General features: G+C 37.6%; 1 protein-coding gene across 1 annotated transcript in view; it reads right to left on the bottom strand.

Annotated features, from left to right (window-relative positions):
• The window catches only part of TOX (thymocyte selection associated high mobility group box), a gene marked incomplete at both ends in the record, with an annotated part of 217,623 nt that overhangs the window by 14,407 nt on the left and 176,224 nt on the right, over nt 1-26,992 (bottom strand). Inside the window, 2 exons of the mRNA XM_082277198.1 lie at nt 8,684-8,764; nt 20,200-20,430. Of these exons, the coding sequence (XP_082133324.1) occupies nt 8,684-8,764; nt 20,200-20,430 (312 nt within the window). The remainder of the gene's footprint in view (nt 1-8,683; nt 8,765-20,199; nt 20,431-26,992) is intronic.

Consider the following 26,992-nt stretch of genomic DNA (forward strand, 5'->3'; position numbering starts at 1 on the left):
AATAAGAAAAGGAAAGGAAAAAAGTAAGTACTACTGTAATTCTGATGATAACGAGTATAATTACATTAACTAAAAGTACTGGTGGTGCATGACCTTCAGTCCACAAAATTATTTTACTCCTGTAATATTTTAAAGGAAGTGAGTGATGATACAGATGAGTGCTGTTCTTAAGAGAAAGTGTTCAGTTGATAATTTTGCACAAAGTTTGGAAAGTGCTGAATGAAGTTCTTCCCCATGGTTTTCACCAAACTCATGACTTTCCTTCCAATTTTAGAGCAAAGAGAACTTTCCCATGCACCTCTACTCCCCTACTGTGTGCCAAAACTCCTTATGCTTTATTGCCAAATTAAAGAATTAAATTAGGATAAGGGGTTAAGCATTGCTCACCTGGCTGTGGTTTATTTTCTGAAGGGTACTGCCCTGGGACTAATGGTCATTCTTTTCACAGACTGAATTCAGGCACAGGGAGTGTGTCTGTTCCTTAAGGAAAGTCTCGCTGGGATTTCCCTCATCCCATAACATCCAACTCACTCCTGTGGTTGAGAAATTATTTTTGGTAAAGGCATCCTGCTCAATTTAGCTGCATTAGAGAAAAAACCATCATCCTAGGTGATGCCATTTTGGCATCTCCACAGCTCCCTTTGGGACATAATTTGACTTTCACTTTGAAAACTCATTCTTTAAAACCCTCACCTAGGTTTCAAACAGCTCTTGAAACCTACACATGGGTATTGATTCCAACTTGTGGCTGCCTTCTGGCTGCTGTTGGAGCTTCTAATCCCATTTCTGTTGGAAGATAAACGTCCATGTGATTGAAAGTAAAGCAAGGACAGGTTTTAACAAGGCAGTACTCTAAGGGCCTGATCCTTAGACTGCTGAATTTAAAGGAAAATCTCTTACTAATTCAAACAGGATTTGGATCACAGCCCAACACTGTTACTGTTATTTAAGTACTAATGTCTGGATGTCCATTTCATTTCTCATGAAAAGCAGGTAGGATCTGTCAGAGGCTGAGAATCATTCCCAGTTGATGATCACTACTTTTGACCTCTGATTCATCAGAAGCACACCTAGAAACTACAAGTGCCTATACTTATTTCTGCTGTCAACATATTAATGCAGTTTTTCTTAGAAATGTTGCCAGCAAGTAGGACTACGTAGATGTATTCACACATAATGTATATGGACATCTTCAGCTTACATAATTTATACATGGTTTATATTCAGAATTCTTATCTACTGTAGAATAATATGTGGGAATTAAATAGATTTTTACATTAATTTCACTCTAGTAAGCAGTGCTCAAGTAATACTGCTCCTTGCAATGTAAAACCAAAAAGTCAGTGTTGTCTCAAAGAAACCAGAGATGCTCTATTAACGGAGAAAAAAGGGTTTTTTTCTTATTCTATTGATTTCAGAAAATTAGGTAATGATCAAAGCCTTTCAGTTGGAGCAATATAATTTCAGTTGTTTACAGATGAGATATTATCAAAATACTTCTTTATTAATGACACCAATTAAGCTCTTCTTTGTAGCAAAATATTCAGTAAATTCATTCAGTACATTCAGAACATTCAGTAAATGTTCTTGTTACTACTGGATGCTTATGTGTCCTTTAAATATATGCTGAGAGACCTCCTCAAGGGCAAAGTGAGCCTCATGGCCAATATGCAAACAACAAACAGTGCAAGCAGCTTTACCTGTGGGCAAACACAATACATTCCAAATTCAGAAATTCTTTTTTACAAAGCCATAATGGTGTAACATAGTTCTATTTTAAATGAGAAACAGATGTTTCTCTTTAAATGAGAGATGGAGGTCTGGCATCCTCTCTCTATAGACCAGAACATGTACTATGTGAGTATTTCAAAGCCTAGAAAAGAGCTGAACCTAATTCAGGTTTTACATGAATATGTATCATAAACCTACACAGTTGTCACACTGTCTCTTTTCATGATGGTGCCATGCTCACACCTGGAGACTGGTGTCTGTCCTTGAGCCATGCTGAGGAATTAAACAATTTTTGGACTCTGTGACCAGAATGAAGGTTACATTCAGGAAACAGCAGTGATTATGTCAGCCAGTACCAGGATGGTCCAGACTGTGCAGGCTGTGATCAAACTTAGGCAGGCCTGACTCAGCTTAAAATGAGTTATCTTCAGTACTGTGACATTAAAGAGGCAAATAGAAGGAAATTGGCTGCATATTTATGGAGCTTCTACAAAGCTTACCTAAGCTTAAGTTTGCATCTGCTGTCTTTGCTGTCTCTTTGGTGGAAGGAGCATCTTGAATTGTTTATTCCTTCTCTCAGCTTTTCTGTGTTCACATAATCCTGTCTGTTTGTAATGTTTTTGACATTTTAGGTCACTTCCAACCCCAAGCCTGTCCTTGAGAAGAATCCCTTTTTCTAGCCTGCATGGGCTCAGCCATTTTATTAATACCCCTGTGAAGATGTTTATGAGAGAATGACTTCTCTCCAGCATGGCTTTCTCTTTGTGCTTAGCTCTTTAACTCCTTTAGAGATTCCTTTGATTTAACTCTGTCCACTCTGGCAGATAACTCATATGCATATTTGCAGTGCAGCTGCCTTCCTACACGAGTCACAAGAGGCTCTTAGCAAATGACGTTTGCCATTTTGTTAATTCCAGTCACCTATTGCAATAACAACATCTGGGACCCCAGAGAGTTCAGAAAGCTTTTTGACACATTCTTGATGTTTCAGAAACAAAGGAATAAGCCATGGGTTGTCATCTATAATTAGTCAAGGTGGCTCAGAAGAACATCTTCAAATCTAAATATACATTTTGTCATCATCTACAGGGCATTGTCATGGATTCATTTAGGGTATGTAAGTAAAAATGGATGTTTTATGAATGTAACCTGGGTACATGTGATAAAGGATATGCAACTTTAATTTGATACAAGTGTTTTAATTCCCCAAATGGAAGCACTAGGCTAATAGTGAAATCTATTTTTATTAACTCACTTCAAAAACAAACACAGTTTCTCTTCAAATCAAAATCTGGCTTCTATCAAGATCAGACATTTCTGCCACTTTTTGGCAGAAATTATGTGAGAGCATCTCTCGGTTTTTGCACTGCTGAATGTAAAGCATCACATGATTTAGCCTCAAATCAAATTCATGGCACTAACTTAAATGTAGTTTGCTCTTTATTTTCAGCTGCAGTAGATCATTGGTTTCCTTGCCAGACAAAAAAATGTTTGGACTTGTATTATGATGAGATTAGGCAATTGTTTTAAAAATACACGTTTACTTAGCACATACTCTGATACATCACATATTTGCACATACATGATTTTATTTACGATTCTTTGAAAATTTCTGACTACATCATAACTCCAGAAATAGTCAAAGAATGAGGTATCACAGAAGCATGAAATACCTGCTTTGGAAGCCTTTCATAATAGTTTTTCCATCTAGCAATTCTAATGTAATGGAAAAAAGTAAAACATGCTTGTGTATGTCATCATTCTGGGATTTTTTTCTTATTGTTTAAGGGAAATATTGCCATATGCCTTGTAGCACTTTAATAGCTACCCAAAAAAAAATCATGCATCAAACATAACCATATTTTTCATTTATTCTTTCTCTTACACTTTCACTGAGAACAGCCTAAACTGGTTTATGAAATGCCAAAAACATCTGCATGGACTAGGGCTAGATATAATGTAGGAAAAGCTGCTCTCAGAAGCAGGTGCCTTTTTGCCAGCAGCAGAAGGGATGCTGTTCTCCTTGCATGCAATAGCCAACTTGTTAAAGCACTGACCAGGAGTCAAGACAGTTCAGTCATTGACTCTTGTCAAGAGATATTAAGAATTTTATTCCCAAAAGAAATGTCCTAAACCCCAGCAGCTGCTTATTTCAGGAAGGAGTGAGCCAGGATATAATGCCCCCTACATCTGAAGCTTGGCTTCTATGAAGCTATGCAGTTACAGAAAGAAAACTATGATGAGAACACACTTGCACACAAACATTTATTTAGGAGTTCGGAAATGAATGATCTGGGAGAGCTAATATGTCTTTTTGCTTTTTTATATGTTAGGCAAGTGCTCTCACCCCATACATATATGAAACTGGAAAGTAATGCCAATGTTGCCATTTCAATTTTGGGTTATATTGGGTTTTGCTTTTTAGTTTTTGTTTGCTTGTTTTGTTGGTTTTGTTGTTTTGGTTTTTTTATCATAGTCTCCATATTGCTCTTTACAAGTAGGCCAAATGTTTTCATGTATGTCCACTGCATTTTAAGAGACTTTAATTCCTTAGGCTGATCATTTTTATTACAATGCAGACACTGTAACAGATACTTTGGGTCCCTGGAACTCTCTGGTAACAAATTGCTGTGCTAATGGCATTAAGGCTATGTCAGCCTTACAGACATGACCTTTAGTTTTCTTATGAACCGCAATTGCAAGATGATGGACTAGGAAAAGCTAAGTCTGCCATACGTTTCAAGAAGCAATTTTACATGTCCAAAGGATTTGCACTGTCCACAAAATGGAAAAATGTCCAATGCATTCACTTCAAAGTCAAGTGAGGACACCACTTTGACTTAGATACAACATCTGAGTTTTGAAGTATGCTTGAGTATTTTGAATTTTAATAATATTCCCCTTGCTGAGAGGTTTTAGCTTCAGCCATAGTCGCTAATATATATCTTCATGAAAATTGAAATTGTGTCACTACACAGAGAGAATTAAAGATTCATCTAGTCAGAAAGAATAAAACAGGGAAGAGAAATCTTTTTTGTACTACTGAAACAATTACATTTGCACTGCTATAATTAACATACATATATGTATCACTTGGATGCACATAAATATATTATGCATGGTGAATATATAACATGCATATATTGTTTTATAAATATACATAGATGAACATATGTAATATATGAAAGTATTTGACATTTACCCATATATATCTATTTTAAATATATATATTTGAAAGATGCAGCAAAAACTCCAATGTCAGCCAGAAAAAAAGGCTGGTTAAGCTAGAAAAAGTGCTTGTTTTATGAAAAAGTAAAATTGCAATTCACAGCATTTTATGTAATGCTGTACAAATTACCAGATACCAGAGACTGCATTTCTGGACCTGAATAGTACTAAAAGTTGCAACTAAGGGCAAATATAAAGACACTTGTTTACAATGCAAAGGCTTAGTCAGTACTATAAGCAATATGGCAATCTGCATAGCAGAAGATATAATGCTTTGTTATGTGTTTTTGCTTTACCTATCAATTCCTACACACATGAACAAACTCAACAACAGACCCATTAATTTCAACCAGAATAAAAAAGGGGAAAATACAGGAAATATACTTGTAAATGAATGGGAATTAATGCATACTGACATATACAATCATATGTTTACCTAATTTACTGGGTGGTGGCTATACATGTCTTATAAGGACATCATGAAAGCACTTAAAAGTGTATTAGAGATGGGCTGGCAATCCTATTACCAGAGCTGCTGGTGACACTTCCATTCTTTCCAGCTCTGATTTTGTCAAATTATGCAGTCTGATATGATACACACTAGGGGTGTGTGTGACCTCTGTGTGTGTGTGTGGCAAACTCCAAACAGAACTGCTCAGCTTTCTAAAAAATGAACTTGGAGGGGATGGGAGGCAAGAGAGGGGAGGAGAGAAAAAAAAGAAGAGTAAAGGCGCAAGGAGCTGAGTGTCATGGAGAAGGCCACCATCTCCACCTGATGCTGCACATCCACCCCAGAGCTTGGGATGAACACCAATGAGTCTGAATGTCATTATTTTGCTGTCAGGCAGGGGCTAGGAAGTCTCCTGGCTATAGGACATCTACCCCACTTCTCTGTAGTCTTCTACTTTGATTGTTCTGGAATGTCAAATGGCCAAGGTGGGTGCCATGAATTCAACTCCAAGTCCAGACCAATGAGGTAGAATATGGCATATGTCCATTCCTTGCTTTTCAGAAAAGAGAAGACTTGCAAATAAATTCAGAAAAACATACACAAAGATTCACATACGCTCACTAGTTGTTTAAAAACCAGTAATACTTAATGACAAAGGTGGCAGAATCAGTGTTGAAAAGTTAGGAAGCAGGGAGAGCAGCTGCTCTGGGAGGTGTAAGGCACCTGCTGAGCTGGACAGAGGGGACCTGAGCAGAACCTTGCCTGCTTGCACCTGCGTCTTCCTGCAGACAGTCGTCTAGGATGGGATGTGAAAGAAAGTTTGATAACCGGATAACATTTGGATAGCAAAAGGATGGCTGGATGGGATGTGAAGCACAATTGTGCATCTCATAGCTGCCAACCTGAAGTCATTTGAGTTCTGCTATGAACATAAAGGGTTTAATATTGTTCAAATACTTTGAAAAATGAAGTTCTAGATGTTCCAAGGAGAACACAGAAAATGACTGAGAACCTGATTTCACAACGATTTAATCGTGTTTGAAAATACGGACAATATAAACTTCCTGCTCCCAAGTATTAGTGAGAATTTCTTTACACCAAAGAACTGTTGGAATGAGCAGCACAGAAAATTCTATAAAGCAGCAAGGTTAAACAGCATGCAATAAATATAACTCAGGAGGATCCAGGGTGAACACCTGATTATAAGTGTGAGGTACCACAGAGTGAGGTACAAAGTATAAAATATATATGTGAGCAAATCATTAATAGGGTAATAAAACATTTTTGGAAAAAGAGTGTTACTTTTGGCATGTCTAAACTTTTGATAATGAGGTCTTGGAATCTGAATAATATTGTCTGAAAGTAGTTTTTATGGATGATAATATAACAACATGGACATAAAAGACCACATTAACTCCAAATAATGTTAATTATGTATTATATATATTTTCTCATGCTTACAGGCTTGTCTAAAGAACTACAATTCTTCCAGTGCCATATAAATATTTAATAATGATAATGTAGAATATGCTGATATTATATTATAACTGGTTATTTTACAGCCTTATTCCAAAATGGACTTGATTTAGTTACATGCCAGCTCTGTTAGATTCATTGAGTGTGTTCATGGGAATAAGCAATCAGTACTCAGCTTCATTAAGTTTATATTTTTATACTTTCCACACTAGAGGAAAACATTACATTATGGGCAGAATTTAAATAATTGCTTAAAAGTTAAGAAAATGCTTCAGTGCTTTTCTGACTAACAACAAATTTAAATATTTGCACAAATGGATTCATGCACTGAACTGATCAACAGTCTTCTAAGTTTTTTTTCTAAAAAACAAACTTCAGAAGATGCAATAATATACTTTTTTTCTCTTTAAAAAAGATCTCATTTTTTATATCGTGCACTTCAAAATTAAGCCACATAGAGTGTTACGTAAACAGTCCATGATGTGCTGAATAATGATAGCCAAGTTATTTTCTCAAGTGAAAAGCTGGCTTCATGCATTTCTTAAAAAACTTGGAATGTTTTGAGTTTTTTAGACCTATCTTTTGCTAATAAGCACGCTATTTCAAAAAGATTTGCTTGTGAGCACATGCTGCTCTTTCTGAAGGCAATGATTACTTCTGGAACCAACAGTCCTAATACAGGAATTAAAGGTACTCGGTAAATTACTTTAACTAAATGCAGGAGTATTTATAATGGCAGATAAAAAATAGAAAGTTATAGGACACAACTCCCAAAAATGAATGAGGTGACACCCCATATTTCAAATTCAGAACAAACACTGACCAAACACGGACATAATGTAGAAAAATGCATGAAAGGTCCTTGTGTGGGTAATGATATAGCAACACCCTGAAATGTGTACAAATTAATATAATATACAGAGTAGTATGGTATGCAGGGCCCCAAAAACATTTGAAACTAACCAAGAAGTTCTTCTCATGTCCTATATGCCAGTCCTTCCCACTGTGATCTTTACCTCTAAAATTGATTTTATTTAAGTAAGAACAAAATATATCTAAATCTGTTTTGATAGACCCAAAACATGTGCTTCTAACTGGTATGATTCTGAAGCTGCTCAATTGGTTTTTCACATTGACACAGTACAGTAATTTCACATTCTTCTGCATATTTAAAAGTCTATTACAAATTCTAAAGAGTCTACTGCAAAATTATGGGCACTGAGAATGTTTGAATAAATCTATTTAGAAATTTGCTGCTGGCTGTATATTTGCAGTATACTGGTGTGTTCCAGTAAAGAAGGTTCCACCATTCTCTTAGCAGTGACCTTTGCTGTGCTCACAACAGCTTGCTGGACGTAAAACGGAAATTCACATTTCTTATGAAAATCTGCACTGTCATCTAGGCTTGACTATTTCTGTATTGCGATTTCAAGGTAAAAAGCAGTACTAAAAAAAACCCACAAAACCAAACCAGGCATTTTGTTCATGATGTATTTTTTTTTCCCTTATAGGTGGCTGCCTGGCATGTTTGTTATATTGAGGTCTGTTTGCCACTACCTCCTTCCCCGGTTGAACTGGCATGTACCTCCCAAACTGAAGTGCTGTCTTGATGACCAGGAGGGAAAGGATATCTTTATGTGGAGAGATGATTGTGTTTATTGAGCATTTGCAACTTAAATGCAAGTTTAAGGTGATAATAAACAAGGCTATTTGCACTAAATACTGTGGTGCTCAGCTGAAAATGGTTTGCAATATGTCACTATATATATGTGTGTATGTATATACATTATGTGTTACCTTGGATACAAGGCTTGCTCTGTAGGCAGCTAACTGCTTCAGATACTCCTTCTTGGCAGCTTCGGTTTTCTTTTTGTATACCTAAAAACAAAGAGTGGCACATTGGTAAATGAATCTGGTTTTGTTTTTGCACATCACCGGTGTGTCTCATGCATTTTCATAATGTCTTTCTAAGTAAACAGCCTTTCCTCATCATATTGCCTAAAGAGTGAAATAATAAACATCAAATATTTTAAGAAAATATTGTTCCAACTGTGAAACACCCTTTAACTAACCAGCAGTACTGAAAAAACAATATTCCTCATAGCATCTCACGTTTAATTGCTCAAAGTGGAGTGTGGGGCCTACTTTTGAATGGGACCTTTGGGGATGGGGAAAGGTAAGTGTGACTCTCTTCTCTGGCTTCCACTTGTGAGACCAGTTAAAACCCTCTGGGGAAGATGAGAATCTGCAGGAAGACTTTAGAGCTAAATGAAGGAGGAGATGACAGCACCACAGATCAGCCAAGAGGATTTCTCTCCTCCCTGGGTGAACTGTTGGGGCCAGTCAAAGAAGCCCATGGAGCTGCTAAGGATAATAAATGTTAGTCATTATTCCAGTCTTGATCCCATATCGGTCTAATTAACTTCTCAGAAGCATGGATCTATTTCTGTACATTTCTCTCAACTCACCAAATTATTTTAAATGTGGCATGTGCACAATCTCATAATAGATTAAAGACCTTGGAGAATCACTTCAATTTTGCCCAGATTTCAAGATCAAAGATTATCTGCAGGGTTAGGCAGAACCCCACAGGACTACAGTGACATGATGTTAGAAGAACATGTGTAGACGTTTAGGGTTGACAGGTCTCAGGAGGAGAACCAGCTTCTGACCCATGGAGCCTAGCTAATGACTTGCTGTTAGCCATGTCAGTGACAGATTTAGGAACAACTCAACATTTCTGTTTGCAAATATTGTCATGAGTTTCTCACTACTTCATGTTTTGGGGTTTTTTCCTGAAGGGGGAGATTTAGGAGTCATACATGCACCTGGGCTTCATGTAACTAAGCAGAACTGACTCCTCATCTTTCTTGTTGAAATGAAAAGCTTAAAAACCATCCAAAGGTTTAACAGTGAGGGAGAAAAATAAAAGGAAAGAAAATTTACTTTTTTATTGTTGCTATATTTCACAATTTTTAAGCCACATGCCACACACCCATGTGTGGACAGGCATTTGGGATTCATAATATTGCACAAGATGAAAACTGCAGCTCTGTGTCTTTGTTGTCCACTTTTCCAGACAATTGCACAACCTGGGCACCTGAGGAAAGCCTCCATGAGGAAAGTGAAGACTGTTCACCTTCCCCCTCCCATTCCTCACTGCCTAGTTAACTGGGCTATTGATTCAAAGCTAAAAGACAGGCAAATCTATTTAGGAGGACAATTTTGGGGTGTTCTTCTGAATTCCACAGCTAAAAGTACATATGAACACCTCCTCCCCAGAAAGATAAACTTTATGAAACTTTAAAGTGTTCTCTTTTGATCTTCCAACCCTTCAGTAAAACCAGCAGTCCCCTTATGGAGAGGACCTGGCAGCACAGAGTGTACACACAGAGGACAATACAGTTGCCGACTACAAAGGGAGAGTGGTAATTTCAGGCTGGAAGGATCCAGCACAACACCATTTTGATAAAGAATGTACTCGTGAAACAATTTTTTGTTTCACAGGGGCTTTGCTTTCAGACACAGAACAAACCTCACACACAGGCTGGCAAAACTCAGAGGCTGCCTAAAAGGATTAAAGATTTTGCTTCCCAGGGGAAGCAAAAGATCATAATGGAAACAGAGAAGTCTTAGGCTTCTAAAACTGTAACTATAAAGACAGAGAGGGAAAAAGATTGGTTTTAGCTGTGCAACTGTATCTTTGCACCCTTGTAATTTCTCCAGATTAAGATAAATATGTAGTGTTTGCTGATCTCCTATTGTTCTGCAAAGAAAAAAAAAAAGGTAGCGATTTGCTTCTTAAGTTGTAGTCGTTTGTGATTATTAGGGGAATTACTATTTGTTTTGAAAACAAATAAGAAATTAGTCAGCAGTCTGTTCCTGGCTGCTAAAATGAATTCAGCTTGACCTACAGAACAAAGACTAAGTTATACTGCTTTGTATATTGCGATGCCTCTGCATCATTCTGATAGCCAACTTAAAAAACAGAGCTGAACAAAGAATTTTACACAGAATAATGTTCTTCAAAAGATCATGTATCCACTGCTTCCACATTGGGTTTTATTTTGCATAGCACAAATACAAAAAATAGACACTCCTGCTGTGCTCTTACAGTCACAGCATAATTGAAAAAGTCCTCTGGGACCCGACTTTTCCTGCAAATAGTCACACTGCACAAGGTTAACTCAATAATATGAAGATAACAACAATTCTGCAAATCTCCATCTAAAACATCACTACTTCACAGGAACACCATCAGACAGTTATTTAATTATTTCCTACCTATGTATCTACCATGTCTAGTGTATGCACTGCCTTGCCCTCTTCTCTTGAATCTTTTGGTGAATGAATAATAATCACATGAACACCTTGTCTTCCCTGGCACGATAAACTTTAACAATTTAACAGAAAATCATTATAGTAAAAAAGTCCTTACTGGGTGGGGAAAAGTTTTAGATGACCCCAGACTGCTTTGATTTTTGCATTGGCAAGAATGGTCTCTGCAGGCTGGCTTGTCTGGAGGGTGATCAGCTCACCCCACTTTGTCCCTGGAAAAGCTTGGGTGTGTCCTCTGAGGACAACAGTTTGAGCCCTCCCTGTCTACGTGCACTGTCCTTCTGAAGGTGCCCACTGCTTAGGTCAAGGCCTACTATACAAGTAGGCTTATGATCCTCATGCTGGTTGTGGAAATTCTGATTGGTCATGGCCTAGACTAAAAATAAGGGTAAGTTCTGTCTGTCTAGGACAGAGTAAACACTTGGCAACATAAATAGCAACAGGGTCTGGTCTGGCCATCAATATTTTTATCTGAAGGCACATGAATATGGTCCTGGCAGTGGTACCAATTCACTGGCTTTGTGCTGGCCTGGACTTGCACTGGGGGCTTATGAAGGCAGGGCAAGTGGGGAGGGAGTGTCTTCAGTATTTGCAGCCGTACCTCAAGCAGGTATGAGCAAGTCAGCTGTTCCTCCCAAACTCTTTTTTTTTTTTTTTTTCTGCAGCTGTGAGGAAGTTTTAGCCCTCAGGCTTAAATAGTTTTGTGTTGTTGTAAGTATAAGAGTTGCATCCTTGCAGCACTTTTGGGGAGGAAAATGTCTTGTGTCATCATTCAAGTGTGCTCTAGAAAATAGCTGAAGCTCTTTCGAGCTTCATGCTTAAGACAGTGCCAAATTATAAAACACATCATATCCAATAATACAATTAACACTTTCCCAGTATCACGAAGCAAGGTTCTGTTCTGTTGCTTATCTATACTGCATAGTGGGAATATTTAGTTTTATTTATAGCATCTTAGAAATCGCCTGTAAGGTCATTTTCCCGTCCTTTGTCAAGCAAGAAACAATTATTAAATAAGTAACTTGACAGGAACATATAGTTATGGAATTAAGTACTTTCCATCTTGCTTTAATTCATTTAACATGGTAATTGAACATCAACTGATTGTCACTCAGGCAGCAAAGGCCCATTCTGATTCAGCAGCATATTTGTTTCCTTACACAGTATTTTATTTTCTACATTGTCCCAATTGCAGAAAAATGAATGTTGGCAGAAAAAACCATAATTTTGCATATGCAGGGTGGGTCAGTTTAATTTATTCTTTTTCTCTTCATTTCTCTTCAGCATCTTATAGAAACCCCAGAACACCAAGACTACCGTCTATAAGTGGAACTTGCTGGCATCATTTTCCTACTGTGCTTCACACACACAAATGTAGACAGCATAATACACAGGTCCTTATTTAATTGCACTTCTAAGGTAGCTTCAAGTTCCCTTACACTTTTTAGCAAAGCATGCAAAAAGGAGTGAGTATGAAACCCTACTTTGTGCATAAAAATATATAACATAGAACTTGAATTAGGCCACCAGGGAAAACGAATGCGCTGAGCTCACAGGCTGGTACCAGCCCCCAGGCCATTGGACCAGCAACCCTTAGCTCAGGTTTCCTGGGCTGACCATACATGTGGGCCACCAGAGCTGCAATGCAGCCTACAGCAAGGACTGAACTCTTGTGTGATACACACACAGCCTTAAACTGAATGCACCAAAGTTCCACTTGGAGATAGCGGGGTGGTGAGTTATAGGACAACCACTCACAAATACTAGATTCACCAAATTAAAACCACAGTAGAACTTAAGCACTTCTGCATTATGCTGCCAAATTTTGGTCATGTTTTGCTTTATGCATTTTAACTGCTGTTTAATGCTTGTCTTTTTGGATCATAAATTCCTTGAGGCAGGCTTTATGTCTCCTGTGCTTTCCTATGTGTTCCATAATATGAAGTTCATTACTGATATATATATAGCTGAAATATACCTGTAATGCCTTAAGCCAGGTTTTTGTTCTAGTTAGCCATTTCTTCACAATGAACTTCCTCTCGGTTTGCTTGTGGAAGATTACCAACACATCACAACACACTAGGCATCAGGATTACTACCCTGTCACTTGTGGCTTGCACCCTTATTGCCCGAGGGGAACAGATATCCCTTCCCCAAGTCATCACAAGAGCCAAAACAGGCACTCAAATGTCTGCAACCATGTCCTAAGTTTTGAGTGCTAGTGGAAAACTATTGCTTGTGACTACAGTCCCCTTTGATATTAGAGATGATACTAGCATTGAAGACAGCAAACTAAGCTGACTGATGATTTTAAGAGAAAAAGAGACCTTCAGAATCTGTGTTTCATGGAAGTCTGCAAAAGCTCTGTCTCCTAGCTAACAAAGCAGATTACAAAGATCCATGCTACTTCCCTGGCTTTGCCTAAATAGATGGTATGAGGATGACAAAGAAAGGGAAGTTTTCTGTTCATCTTGTGGATATCTCCTTAGAGCTGACACTTGCAAGCAAGTTATATTTGTCTTTTTAAAATGATGTAAAAGTGCCCATATTTGTTTCGGTGGAAGTGTTCTGGAAGCCCCACAAAACAGTATATGCAAAAGTAGTAAATCAAAAAGCAGCATGACTGATTTTGTATTCTTGGTCTCTGCAGTGTTATATCCCATGGGAGTGTCATTTTCACAGGCTACAGCTACAGGAATGTCATCTGATAAAATACAGTAGGCTCCAATCCAGAATTAAATTCCACATTCAGATTGTCATTCCTAGCCCTAAATACATTGGCTCATAGAGAAAATTCGTACTTTTTTCCAACTGGGAAACCTATCTAGTTTTAATCTCCTGATTTTGCATCAAAGGCACCTAGAGCTTCACACAGTCATCTAAAATATGGAGAAAGATATTCCCACAGCAGTCAGAAAAAAAATCCTCAGAATTGCCTAATGGACATTGAAATATTTTACCATTTGATTTTTAATCTAAGTACATACAGTAACAGAAAGAGGCCCAGGGCTAGCTGTATGGCTCAGTAGTCTCTTTGACTGTAGAGCATGGAAAAGATAGTGATGACATATTAGGGGCTTGGGGGAAAGAATTCAGTCTCTGGCATGTGAGGGAAAGATCACAGGCCAAATTCAGCTCTAGCACAAACAGTGAGACTCTATGGAGAACACTGGAAATCGCAGCCATTTGTGCCAGGCCTAAATTTGGCCTTATAGTCTTGATGTTATGACCCAGCTGCTTCCAAGAACAATAAGAAGGTGAAGTGGACTTAAAGTCAACATTTCATAACTCAGTGGCCTTGTGCAATATTTCTCTAGGAGCTGTGTTTGTTGTGTGCTGCAAACGGATGTTAGAAATCCACCCTGGACAGGGGGTGTCTGATGTTCTCTGTGACTTCGGTGTTCCCAGAGGGCCTGATACTTCTCCCCTCTGAAGTCAATGGAAGTTAAGGGGTTCAAGGACTGGCCATATAGAAGCCAGGGTTATAGAAAACCTGAAGATATAAATTTATATATATGTACATATATGTGCATAGACATGTGTTGTATCCGTGCTCAGTGTTATTGGCCCATTTGTGTTCCAGCTCATTAAGCCCAGATACTTTCAGAGGAAGGGAGAAGGAGACTATACGAAGATGAGGACCAGTTGTTTTGAAATCTTGACACTCCAATCTAGACCTTCAAAGGGTAGAAATGCAATTTCAATATAGAAATTTGTGAAGAAAAACAGTGCATCTCCCAAACATGCCTAAGATGCAACACTGGTAAAATCAACATTGCTGGCGCAGGTATATGGGAGGAGAAATGTAAGATTGCTCTCTGTTGTGCCTATTCCTGAATCCACCTTGCTTATAATTCACTTTGGCAGTATGCACACACAGATGTGCCTTCTCTTCCTATTCTCATTTACAAAAATAAAACAAAGCTAAACCTTGTGTGGTTGTTTATCTACTAAACTGAAAGCACATTCTCATTCTCTTACAAGCGTGTTAGTTATTCCTTGGAGATTGCTTCATTAGCATGGAGCAAGTAAGGGTTTTCAAAGGGAGAATAAGAGATAGATAAACAAATGTCTATGAGTGTTTGAGCATATATAAGGGAAGAAACTGAAAATTGATTTCAAGATGCTACTGACTACCTTGACCTCATGGTCTGCACATCTTCTGATGTTTCAGCAGCCAGTCCCCTGAACTGTCTGACATCCTGACACCAGGCACCCCACATGCATGGCAATGCAATGGGGACATGACGGCTCTTCCGGCCATGGGATGGATGATCTCATTTGTCATGTCAAGGGATGGGATGCCATAGCACCCTGGGAGGGAGGATATAGGTTAGGTTTTCCCAGAGGCCAGGCAGAGTCAAGACCTGTTGAAACACTGATCTTGGATCCACTTTGATCTGACTTGTGGTGCCTCACATCATGAGAGAAGCCTTGGAGATATGAAGTATTGGCCAGAGTTACTTGTAAACGGCCTGCTGATCTAGCTGGTTCATTCCAGCAGTGGATAATGTACTGCTCTGTCTAAAACTTCCCTGTGGTCAAAAGAGAAACTTAGAAAGCATGCTTTGTTATTTTTTGTGCCCAAATCAGTCTGGGTTATTTTTAGAGATAAAATAAAAACTCCTGAAAGCTTGTGAGTTCTAGTGAAAATGGTAACAGTGTCACAAATATTGACGCTTATGCACAGAGACTTTGTTTTATGTAAGTATTGGTAACACACAAGCCAAGTTCCATCAGATGTTAAAGAATAAACTGCAGCTTTTATCTAGTGGGTCTTTGAGCACCAATGAGGAGTAAATGATTTGATTTTGTGAGCTCAGAGGATTTGTCAGCTGCCTCATATGTATAATTCTGGCTCTTCATATTCCTGCTGCTTCTAATTTAGCAGGACAGGCTCATAATTGAAGCAAATTAACTATTTACACTTGCCACTTCTACCAGGGGAAGAGGACACATCAGCAGGAAAGAATGAGTGGGAAATTAAATTCTTCCCACTTGTGTCAGATCTGCCCTTATATAAACACATTAACAGTAATTTCATGAGGCGTCAACCATAGGAATAAATACTGAGGGTTAAAATAATGAGGTGCTGCTATTGAGCTGAACTGCTGCAGCTAATATTACTGTCTATGAATTATGCAGCCTGAAAGAAATCATCTGTCACAGCACTCAAACAGTCGTTTCACCTGCTTCTTCTGATTGTTAAGTTGGGGTGCCTGAGGTGAATCTCTCCTTCTCCCAGATGTAAGACCAGCGCAATGTTGAAGTAAACACACAGGAACACATACACACACACAAGTATGCACACTAAGCTGTTCATAGGAGGCCAAATTAATTCCTACTAGAATTCCAGTTAAGTCACTGAAGTTACACCAGAGATTAATTTTGTTGAATGTTGAGTAGACATTCAATTCCATTTTTAGAATAGCAGACCATTTATTAAGGTCTTTGGCTGAAGTTTTAAAGTTACACTAATGTAAACAAGAACATTTTGTTTGTAATTTGCCACATCTATTACAGCTTTACTAGGACTCCAATTAGAAACTTAAGGTTCATTTAGTACATGCACATCTGGTACTGATTTAAAATTACTTTCCTTTTTCATCTAAGGATAGAAAATGACCTAAATAGCCTTTTTACCTGGTTTAAAACAGTGTTCTGTCTGAAAGCCAGAGACTCAACCATTTAGCATGCTGAACCTTCTTTCCTCGGGGCTGTTTATCTCCCCTTTGCAGTAAAAAAGTGTGCAAAGGGCAAAGATGTACATAGATAAGCTGTAGAAATGAGATGCACAGAAGTATAGTACTAAGGAGAAAATAGTGTTTGTGATCATAAGAGAGGAACTGAAACAGTCACTGAAAAAAAATAGCCCTGTGAGATGTCTACAGCATTGAGGAGAATGTACCTCAACATACTACTGCTACAGCTGCCTACCATTCACAGATTTATTAATCTGAACAATTGTAGAAAGCATTTACAACGAAAAATGAAGGAAAATGCACAGTGCCTGCTTCTGATCATGTATAATTATTGTACTCTATTCAGAACTTGAGAAGTCCATGACAAAGTCCACCATGACCACTAAACTCTCTTTAACTTCTAGACTCCTCTGTGTAGGTAGATTTGGACAAAAAAAACCACAGTCACACACCACCATTGTTTGAGAACGGGCCTTTTATAGACAGAAATTAATGTGACTCAAAAATGCAAATGTCTTCATATGGTATAATAAGAGGGAAGTACACTGGTATCTGCTTTAATCTAATAAATTGCAAGTAAGAGTATCAGAGTGCAATCCATTTTAAAGCATAGCCCTCCCCTAACTTCAGTAAGGCACCCACCATCAGCTAGTTCATAACAACATTTCCTTTTTTGTCATTCAAATCCTATTTTCTCAAACACCACTTTCCTAGCTCTTCACAATTTGAAAAACATAACATGTGGTTATTGCACAAAGCTTTTCAAGCTACAGTCTAATATGTCAGGTTATCAAAATTTTGTTGCAAAGGCTTGGACATACATATACTGCCCTTAGGTCATTATTGTACTGAGTTTCTATACTTTTATTTATTCTGTGGTCAATCTTCAGGAATAAACAAGAATTCTATGCATTTCAGAAAAAAATGGCTCAGATCATAGGAACAAAGAAGATTTCATTTTAGCATGAAAACATGAGCCTATTCTTCTTTCTCAATAGCTGCATTATGTTCTACTTTCTGATTCATTTATATTTACTATTTAAATAGTAAAAGGAGTTCCAATTCAGGAAACATAATTTGGAAACATACTTCTATTTAAATTCCAGAATAAGCATTAGCTTCCAAAACATAAGCCAGAAGCTTTATGATAATTGAATCCTTTTCAGCAAGTATAATTCATCAATAAAGTAGTCCTCTAATGATGATATTGTTTATTTATTTAACTATTTTTGAATTTCTGGAGCTTCTTCAATGCCAAATACCAAATGCTACATTAATCATTTGTATTTTTAGAGTCCAATTTTCCTACCAGAGACATAGGCTTCATAACAGTTACTAATGCTCTGGATCAGAAAAATTAGGCCTTTAAAATACAGACTATCTAGTCAGTTAAGATGTCTTGTAATCATGACTTTGTGCTATTAGATTCCTAACGGAATAAAAAATGAGTTTAAATTTATTCTACAAAATAGCATTGCCAATTTTATTTTTTTAAAATGGGGACTATCTTTTATTATTTTTGTACAGTGCTAGATTAGAAGGGGTTTTAAAAATGTGCTTAATAGATGATAATGAATAGGCAAAATGAGTCAAAAAGCAACAAAGATATGCTAGCCCAAACTTTTGAAAAAATTGGCTGAAAAAACATAGTTGCAGCCATTTTTACATAGATATGTCATGTGGATCTCATAACACATCATTCTGCTGTGTTTCAACTTAAATTAACAACAACAGAGATAAGGAAGATAAATTTTGTTCTGCTCTTACAGCATAGGACTTACACAATTTTTGCTCTCAACCATGAATAGAAAATCAAAGTTAAAGTTGGAAATTCAGGTTTTCATGCACTTTTCTTACACATTTCTGCGGAAAGGCTTTAATATTTTGGTGGTAGCACACACATGACAAGCTCCAAGGAGATGTGCATTTTAGAGTCTTTTAGGTTGGCCTTTGCTGGGCATATTAAAAAAGGGAAAAGAAAGAGACAACACAACAAAATAACTCTAATGTGCCAGTCCAAGTGACCTTTCCGTTCCCTGTGTTCAGAAAATTACCTTTCCTCCAGCTAAACTTTCCAAATGCTGGCCTTATTCAATGGTGGATACTAGATAACAAAAGGGTTTTTTTGTTGTTGTTAGTCAGTGAGTGCCAAATCTTGATTCTTTTTTACACTGGTATCTTTAACGAGGATCTAAATGTACCTACACCACCCAATTATCAGCAAAGTAACCCTTTTTTTTTCAAGCCTAAATAATTGTACATACCAAAAAATCAAACTTTTCTTTAATTCTTAGGTTTTAAACTGTATTTTTGTAGTAACAGTGTATGAATGAATGAGATTCAGTTTAGTCCCAGGTCTTTTTCACTCTCTGTGCTAACATCAACCCCAGTCCAGGCCTCCTGCAGACAATATATCTCTCCCCTAACCTATCCTTTCCTTCCATATCTGTTGCTTTCTTGAAGTTCCTATTTCTTTATCAATCTAATCCATTCTGTTGGCACTTAGTAAAAATGCAATCAGTAACAACAGAAAAGGAATGGTATGGTACAGTGAGGATCAATGGTATTTGCCAGCTGTCACCACTTAAATGTGATGAGCTTTCAGAGTTGCCCACTTTTACACAGCTTTGACTGACTTGGAAGGATTTCTGCCAAGTGTCAGGTCTAGCTCTGCTGGCCTCATTACAGAACCAAGGCCTTTCCATGGAAGATGGAAGTAACCTTGGGAAGTGATTTCCACAGTCCACATATATGCTAGAGGATGCCCTTTGCCAGGGTCCACCCTAGTTCTCCTTGGGTCAACACATCACTAATGTCTTTCATAAAAGCCAGGTGATTTGGGAGCATATGTGAGCCCAGCTGCCCTTCTGGCATCATGGGATCATGGGGAAGGGAAACATCTGCAAGTGGGAGCTCAGATATATGTCAGGTCACATGCACAGATATAAGCTTTGGAATCAAGGTCCTCTTACACGACAGTTTCACATACAGGGCAATGACATTGTAAAATCCTAGGCCCACCAATTTCAGCATAAAACATCCCTAAATATAATCTTAAAACTTGTGTCACATCCCAAAACAAGGCAAATTCTCTTAGTGGTTTCATACAGATGAAATAAAACAATTCTGTCCTTATCCCGGCATCTTTAAGTTATATTCCTGAGATGGCACATATTCAAGTTTCATCCTGGCAAACAAAAGAAGCTACCTACAGTGCTCAGATGACCCTGACTTTCCTGAAACAAAGCCTCTGAGCTACAGCACATATTGTACCTGTTTTTGTTCTTCTCCTAAGCCGTCCCACATTGAAGCTACAATTTTAGAGACTTCACCAAAAGTAGCATTGGGGTTTTGGCCCTTGATGGCTGCTTGAGTGTCTCGAAAGAATAATGCATAGGCAGACACAGGCTTCTGTGGCTCATTTGGGTCCTTCTTCTTCTTCTTTTTGGGAGTTTTGGGTTTCTTTCCTATATCTGAAGCAGGTCTTTTCTCGCCACCGTTGACCTGTAATATAAAATTAGGAAAGTACTATAAAAAAAAGCCAGTTACAGCCTCCAACCACTGTTACAGCCTCTGTGAAGCAAAAATTTTGGATTTTGCATGCAGAAATGGAATTTTTGTTGTTATCTTTGCTAATCCACATGTTGACACTATCTGCATTAGTCACATGTAGAAAATTCACTATAAGTATTTCAGATGATGCTATTTTTTCCCTTAAAGTACTTTATATTTCTCTTTAATATAATTGCTATAATCTCTGTAGTTCATTTGGTCAACTTCTCACCTTTTCTAAGTTTTATTGCTAGTGGCTATGACATGAAAATAATGAGAAAATTCAAATTAAATTAGTTTCTCTACAGCCTGAGTATCACTTCAACAATATGAACCATCTGCAGACAGAAGAAACACTGTCATTTCTACCTTTTTCTTATTCTCATCCTTCCCCAGAATGACCCCAGACTACTGTTCAAATAAATCTCTTCTACAGCAGGTGGTACATCATCCAGGGACTTTGAAGAAAATCTGGTTGTGAATCAAGCAATTCAAGTTATAGACATTCCCCCCACCTTCTAATAAAGTCTGAAGAAGAAAAGCTTTACCAGTATAGACGGTTTAGAGCCTTTTAAAGGATCAGTTTTGACCTATCTGGATTTAGCTGAGTCGTTTTTATTTCTGCTCATGTAAAAGCAAATGTTTTAAGGAAAGGAATGGTATATGGAGGAAAGCTCATGTGCCTTATTCATGCACCACCTGAAAAAAACCCTGCACATGAGCATTTGTGCAAACACCAAAGCACCCTATTTTCCTGTGAAGCTGGTGAAGGGTCTGGAGCACAAGACTTGTGAGGAGCAGCTGAGGCAACAGGGGTTGTTTAGCCTGGAGAAAAGGAGGCTCGGGCGACAACTCAGCACTCTCTACAACTACTGGAAAGAAGGTTGTAGCACGGTGAGCGTTGGTCTCTTGACCCAAGTTACAAGGCATAGAATGAGAAGAAATGGCCTAAAATTGCCCCTGGGGAAGTTTATATTGGGTATTAGGAAAAATTTCTTCACCGAAGTGATTGTCAAGCATTGGAACATGCTGCCCAGGGAAGTGGTGGAGTCACTCTCCCTGGAGGCATTTAAAAGATGTGTAGATGTGTCTCCTGGGCACACGGTTTAGTGGTGAATTTGGAAGCGTAAGGTTGACAGTTAGACTCGATGACCTTAAAGGTCTTTTCCAACCTAAATAATTCTAGGATTCTATGACTTACAAGCACATAAAGGGACAATGACCTGATTCTTCAACACATTGGAGCTCCATGGCAAAGTAGCTTTTCTTGATATGATCACTTAATTTACTGTAGCTGTAGAAATGGTGTGTGATCTTACAAGTGGGTTCAAAGGCTTTTCTCTTTTGTCAGCATGACCAAAGCACTGTGCATCATAAGCATTTTGAAATACGAGAAGATCAAGAGCATAAATGGGATGCTCTAGGCTAAGGATCTACTAGGCATGACTTCTTTCCCTTCCTTCTATTATTATTTTTTAATAATGCGTATCAAGTGGCACAGGAGGATACAGGAACTGCATGAGGAAAATGGCTGGAAATCCTCGTTTTGAGAAAAATAACTTTTTTATTTTCCTATATGCCTCACTATGTGGTGTCCAACTGAACCCAGGTGACTACAGGGAATAATCTGGATCTCTGTGACTTACTAAAAACAGCAACAAAGTGATGACCACAACTTGAAAATGAAGTTGCTTGTTTTCTGAGCATTATGTTACAATAGTTGCAACTTTAATACAAAGTTAATAGACATGCAGCCTATTGCCAGCATTTGGAAAATACGGAAAAACAAAGATGTGCTACCCATTATTAAGTTAACCAACTTTTTGTCTCTTGCTATTATTTAATTCTATGGGGTACACAAAACTAGCAGTAAAGTATAATTAACTAGGTCTCTCTAGCTAATTTGACAACATTAGTCTAAACTTTTCAGAAGTCCTGTGCAAACACCATGAGCAAGAAGACGTGGCAATAATTAGTTCTATAGTTAAAATTTTACCTGTGTGATTTGCAAACATTTTTCTCCTTTCAGTTTATTTCTGAACCAGTGAGACTTAAAAGTTTTCTGTATATTAGGATACCACACTACTTCAAGTACCCTTAAACTAGGTGATATACTACAGAAACTTGTGTAAGTGCCTTCTGGTAAGTTGTTCTGTGAACAGCTATAAACCTTATTCTCCAACCTTAATGATCAAGAGACTTCAAAAACCCACTGTTAAAAACAGAGTACTCACAGGGGAAATTCTGTTTGTCTTATATGAAAATAACGAAATAAAAAGAATACCAGAATTCCAGTACTAATAACCTCGCAAATGGCTGAGATGATAGCCTACCTTATGCTCCCATCAGTCTATCAGCTTCATAGACTCTACTTCTAACCACCAAAGCAGAGACAGATGGAAAATAAAATAAAAACCATATATATTCTGCTAGGCATAGACTTGTGCCTCAAAATCCCTGGAGGTGTAGTTAACTCATGGTAATCCACCTCCTGTCATGGCTTATTGCTTAATTATGGTGATGTATTTAACTTATTTATCACAAGAAAGCAATAATCTTTCACTTTAAAAAAGTGTACATTAACCATGTTGCACACATAATAGATCACAAGAATATCTAGTGCAGGATTTAAAACTATCAAGTAAGGCACATCGTTGATATCTAAATGTCCCTTGAGAACCTGGAAAATGTCTATAAGCATATTTAAAATAAACTGCAATAGTACCAAAGCCTTTAATGGAGCTAGGAGAGCTGTTTTATGCACACTATCTTGCAGTAATCGCTGTAGTTTAAAATAGATTTTAATCAAGCACCATCTGCATAATAGGCTGAACAGACAACACAGAATTCCACTTATAACTCCTATCATATAAAGTAAATATTGTAAAACCTCTGCCACATAAGGAGAATATGCTGCAGCAGTTCTTTAGTAATTGTGTTTCTGTTATTTAATTCTTGCTACTTGCAGTCCTCTTGCTATCTTCCCTCTAAAATACATTATTTGAATTTCTCTCATAAGTGATATGCAAATGAATATGGAAGAAAACCCTCTTATCCATCTATGAAGAAATACTTATTTACAAACCAGTAATGCTTCCAGCAGCTCACAATTATGCTTGGCAATAATGAAGTACATGTTTAATGATCCAACAGTGTGAATTATGACAAGAATTACATAAATGCAATATTCCAGTGTTGAGGTGGTCAGAATAAGGCATGTGCTAAGTGGTGACTTTGTTTAGAATGCTTTTATAGGTACTTACAACTACTACTTCTTAAGTTCTCCCTTTTTTCTTCTTCTAACAATAGCCCCACATATGAGATTTAGAAGAATTAAGGGGCCTTAGTGATGTGCGCCCCTTGCAGAGACAATACCCTTAGTCTGAAGCTACATTTCACATTTCCATGGTCTTAGCAGCTCTCTAAATGTATATCCAACCTTACAATTATGCTACAGTTGTCACTGATCTTATGGTCAAGCAGCCTCAGCTGTCCTGGTTTTAGAGCAACAGCATGAAGGGAAACTGAGCCCTCTATAATGCAGCTCCTTTCCCTTTCCTTGTGCAAGGACAGTTGAAGTCTGAACAGCCTATATGAAAGAGTCTTTATGAGAATGAGTATAGCCAGATAATATTTAGCAGCTGCTACCATTAGTTCTGTGTATGTTGGATAAGGCTTACAACAATTTGAATATTTATCTTAGAGTGAACATCCAAGAAGCTCAGTACATGAACAATTACATCAGTTTGTAAAGTTAATACTGGAGTTTGGAATATATACATTGAGCTGAAATGGTAATTTCCTTCATGCATGGAAATCAGTGCTTCATGGGGCAACAATTGTAATTTTAATCCAAACGTGTACATAAAGTACGTATTTTTTTATACCTTCCAGGCTCTTTCTATAAATTCATTTAAATATGAACAAGATATTGAGATTTCTGTTTTTTTTTTCTCTAGATAGAAATAGGTATAGTTTTTTGGGACCTTTCTACCAAATATGCTATGAAAAGACGAGTAGCTTCTCTTTCACACAATTCAGCTGGTATAAACTGAGGATGGTCATCTGACACTGAGGTGATTTTCCATTTGGAAAGGTACTTTGTCTTTTTGATCAATGTGGGTACACAGGCAAGCATCTTGTCTCACTGGTTAAACAGGGAGAACATCACTATTGCTATTAATGACATGGTGAGTTCAGAGGGAGTTGTTTTTTACGCGGTCCTCATGGCAGGAACATCTCTGACTCCATGAAGTAACCTCCAAAGCGACCCCATGACTGCAATATGTGCACTTCTGCTGAAGGATTGGCTAATGAGCTCTGGTCCTGGTCTATTAAGTAATACCACACATCTGCATGGTAGTTTATAAATCAAAGAGAAAAATCCAAATTTCTCAAAGTTGTGTTCCGTTAAAAGAAAGATGTTCTCACAAGAGACAGAATAGCAGGTCTATCTGTTCCTGTCCCCATCCAGTGCCTTCTTTCGCTGGGAAGAGGATATCTGGAGTTAGAACTTTCACAGGCCCCTCCAAAGCAACTCTGATAAAATGTAATACTGTTGTATCTGGGGAGAAAGATCTCCACAGAAAACTGATTTATTTTGAGTATTCATATCCACTCACTGGCAGCTTCCAGAAAGAGCAATGTGACAAAGAGATACACATTGGAGAGGTTTAAATCTTGAAGTACAACAATACACTTTACTTCTTAGGCTGATTATTCATCTTCTCTTGTCTTTTAAAGAGGGAACTACAGAAGAACCATTGCATGGGATCAGGCTTGCCAGCCCACTGCCTGTCTCCAGTGGTGAGCAGCCTCCGGTGTTTTCATGAAGCCCTAAGAAATCCCACAGAAGGCAAGTACGGCATTATCTGCTCCCCATCAGGCTTGCTTAAACCATAGAGTTGGAGAAGAATTTAAATTAAATTTAATAAGGTTTATTAACCAAATGTAATAGCCTTTAAAACTTTTCTCTTAGCAGTGAAATTATAAATATAATTTTAAGGCAATGTATCTACTTTAGCACACTGGATTTAATTTTGTGTTGTGCATTGTGCCATTTGTCATCTTTTTCTGCTTAGACTGAGCAGGAGGGAATTTTAAAGAGAGTTTTCCAAAATAACATGGCTTGTTAAAAGTTGAACACTATATAAACTGGCTTTCACAAAGAAAGGAGAAAGTTTTACTTAGTCTGCAGTGCTTTGTATTTCTCTATTAAAAACATTAGCTTCAGATAATTACTGCTTGCTTGGAACCACAACCCTGCACTTTTGCTAGCACAAAGTGCTACAGTGAAAAAGTACATGAAAAATATAGGTTAAATAACTGAAATACTTGATAGAAGTAGAAAGAAAATCCTAATTATTTGAGTGGATATTTTCTCCAGAAGTTTAGAGCACCTTGAATACTTCCAGCAATGTAAAAATATTAGCAATGCAATAGGAGTAGCAAATAAATTATTCTGAAAAAGTAAAGGCTGCCTGGAATTATTTTTACATAGCTGTATTCTAAAGTCTCTCTCAGTAAGGAAGTGCTCATTTAAAATATATGAATTATTCAGTAATTTTTAAAACCTAAAGTTTGTGAAATCGGGGGAATGTCCTGAAATAAAACTTTTGAATCAGAATTTATTCAAATTGTAGTAAAACATATGTCTCCAATTACATGATTATTTTATAGCTTGAGGCATGAAAAACAATATAATGTTAAAACAAATCAGACTTACATTTCTTGACTGGATTATACCTCCTCAGTGACTCACAATATGTTTTCTTCACATTCCTTGCAAGTCTGCAACTTTTCCCCACCAGACGTGGCTGTGGTACAGACTACAGTGCACGTGGCACACACTGCACTGCAGGAGGGCTCTAACAGGACTGGTATTTTCTAGTGACCACAAAAGAGAGCTGTGGAGGCTCTCAGTTTCAATATGCTATATTCCTGGTTTAAGGGATGACATAGTACAAAGTCCCAGTCTTCCTGTGTCTCAGCTTTTCTGTCTGCAAAATTAAGATAATAGACTTGTGTATTTTTGGGAGGTTTTCAGGATTTTGGGAGATTTGGGAGATTTTTGTATGCAAAACCTGCTATACAGATTGACATTTATCCTTTAAAGAAATTTATTATGTAAATTACTCTTATCACTTCATTCTTGTACTGACATTAAAATGAAGCTTAAACATGTCATGATGAAGTGTCAGCACCTCTCAAAAGCATGAATGCATACAGGGTCTTCCAGATTTTCAAGGTAAGGTTTTTAAAGTTCATAGGATCTTTCTGTTCTGGTTGCTATGATGTTCTGTTTACTCATCCTGTGACCAAGCAGCAAAGACTAGCATATTGCACAGACTGTTCATACTTTTTATAGCAGTAACTTGATCTTTAACTGGGAACAAACATCCCTGCTATGCAAGTGAGAAAACTCAATCCTTATATTAAAGCCCTAAAGGAATGACTATCCTTTCGATGTTTAACAGTATTCCAGTTTGCTCTCACAAAGAGGAATGATGTAATT

The sequence above is a fragment of the Coloeus monedula genome, assembly GCF_965178545.1.
Source record: "Coloeus monedula genome assembly, chromosome: 1".
NCBI classification, from domain to species: Eukaryota; Metazoa; Chordata; class Aves; order Passeriformes; family Corvidae; genus Coloeus; species Coloeus monedula.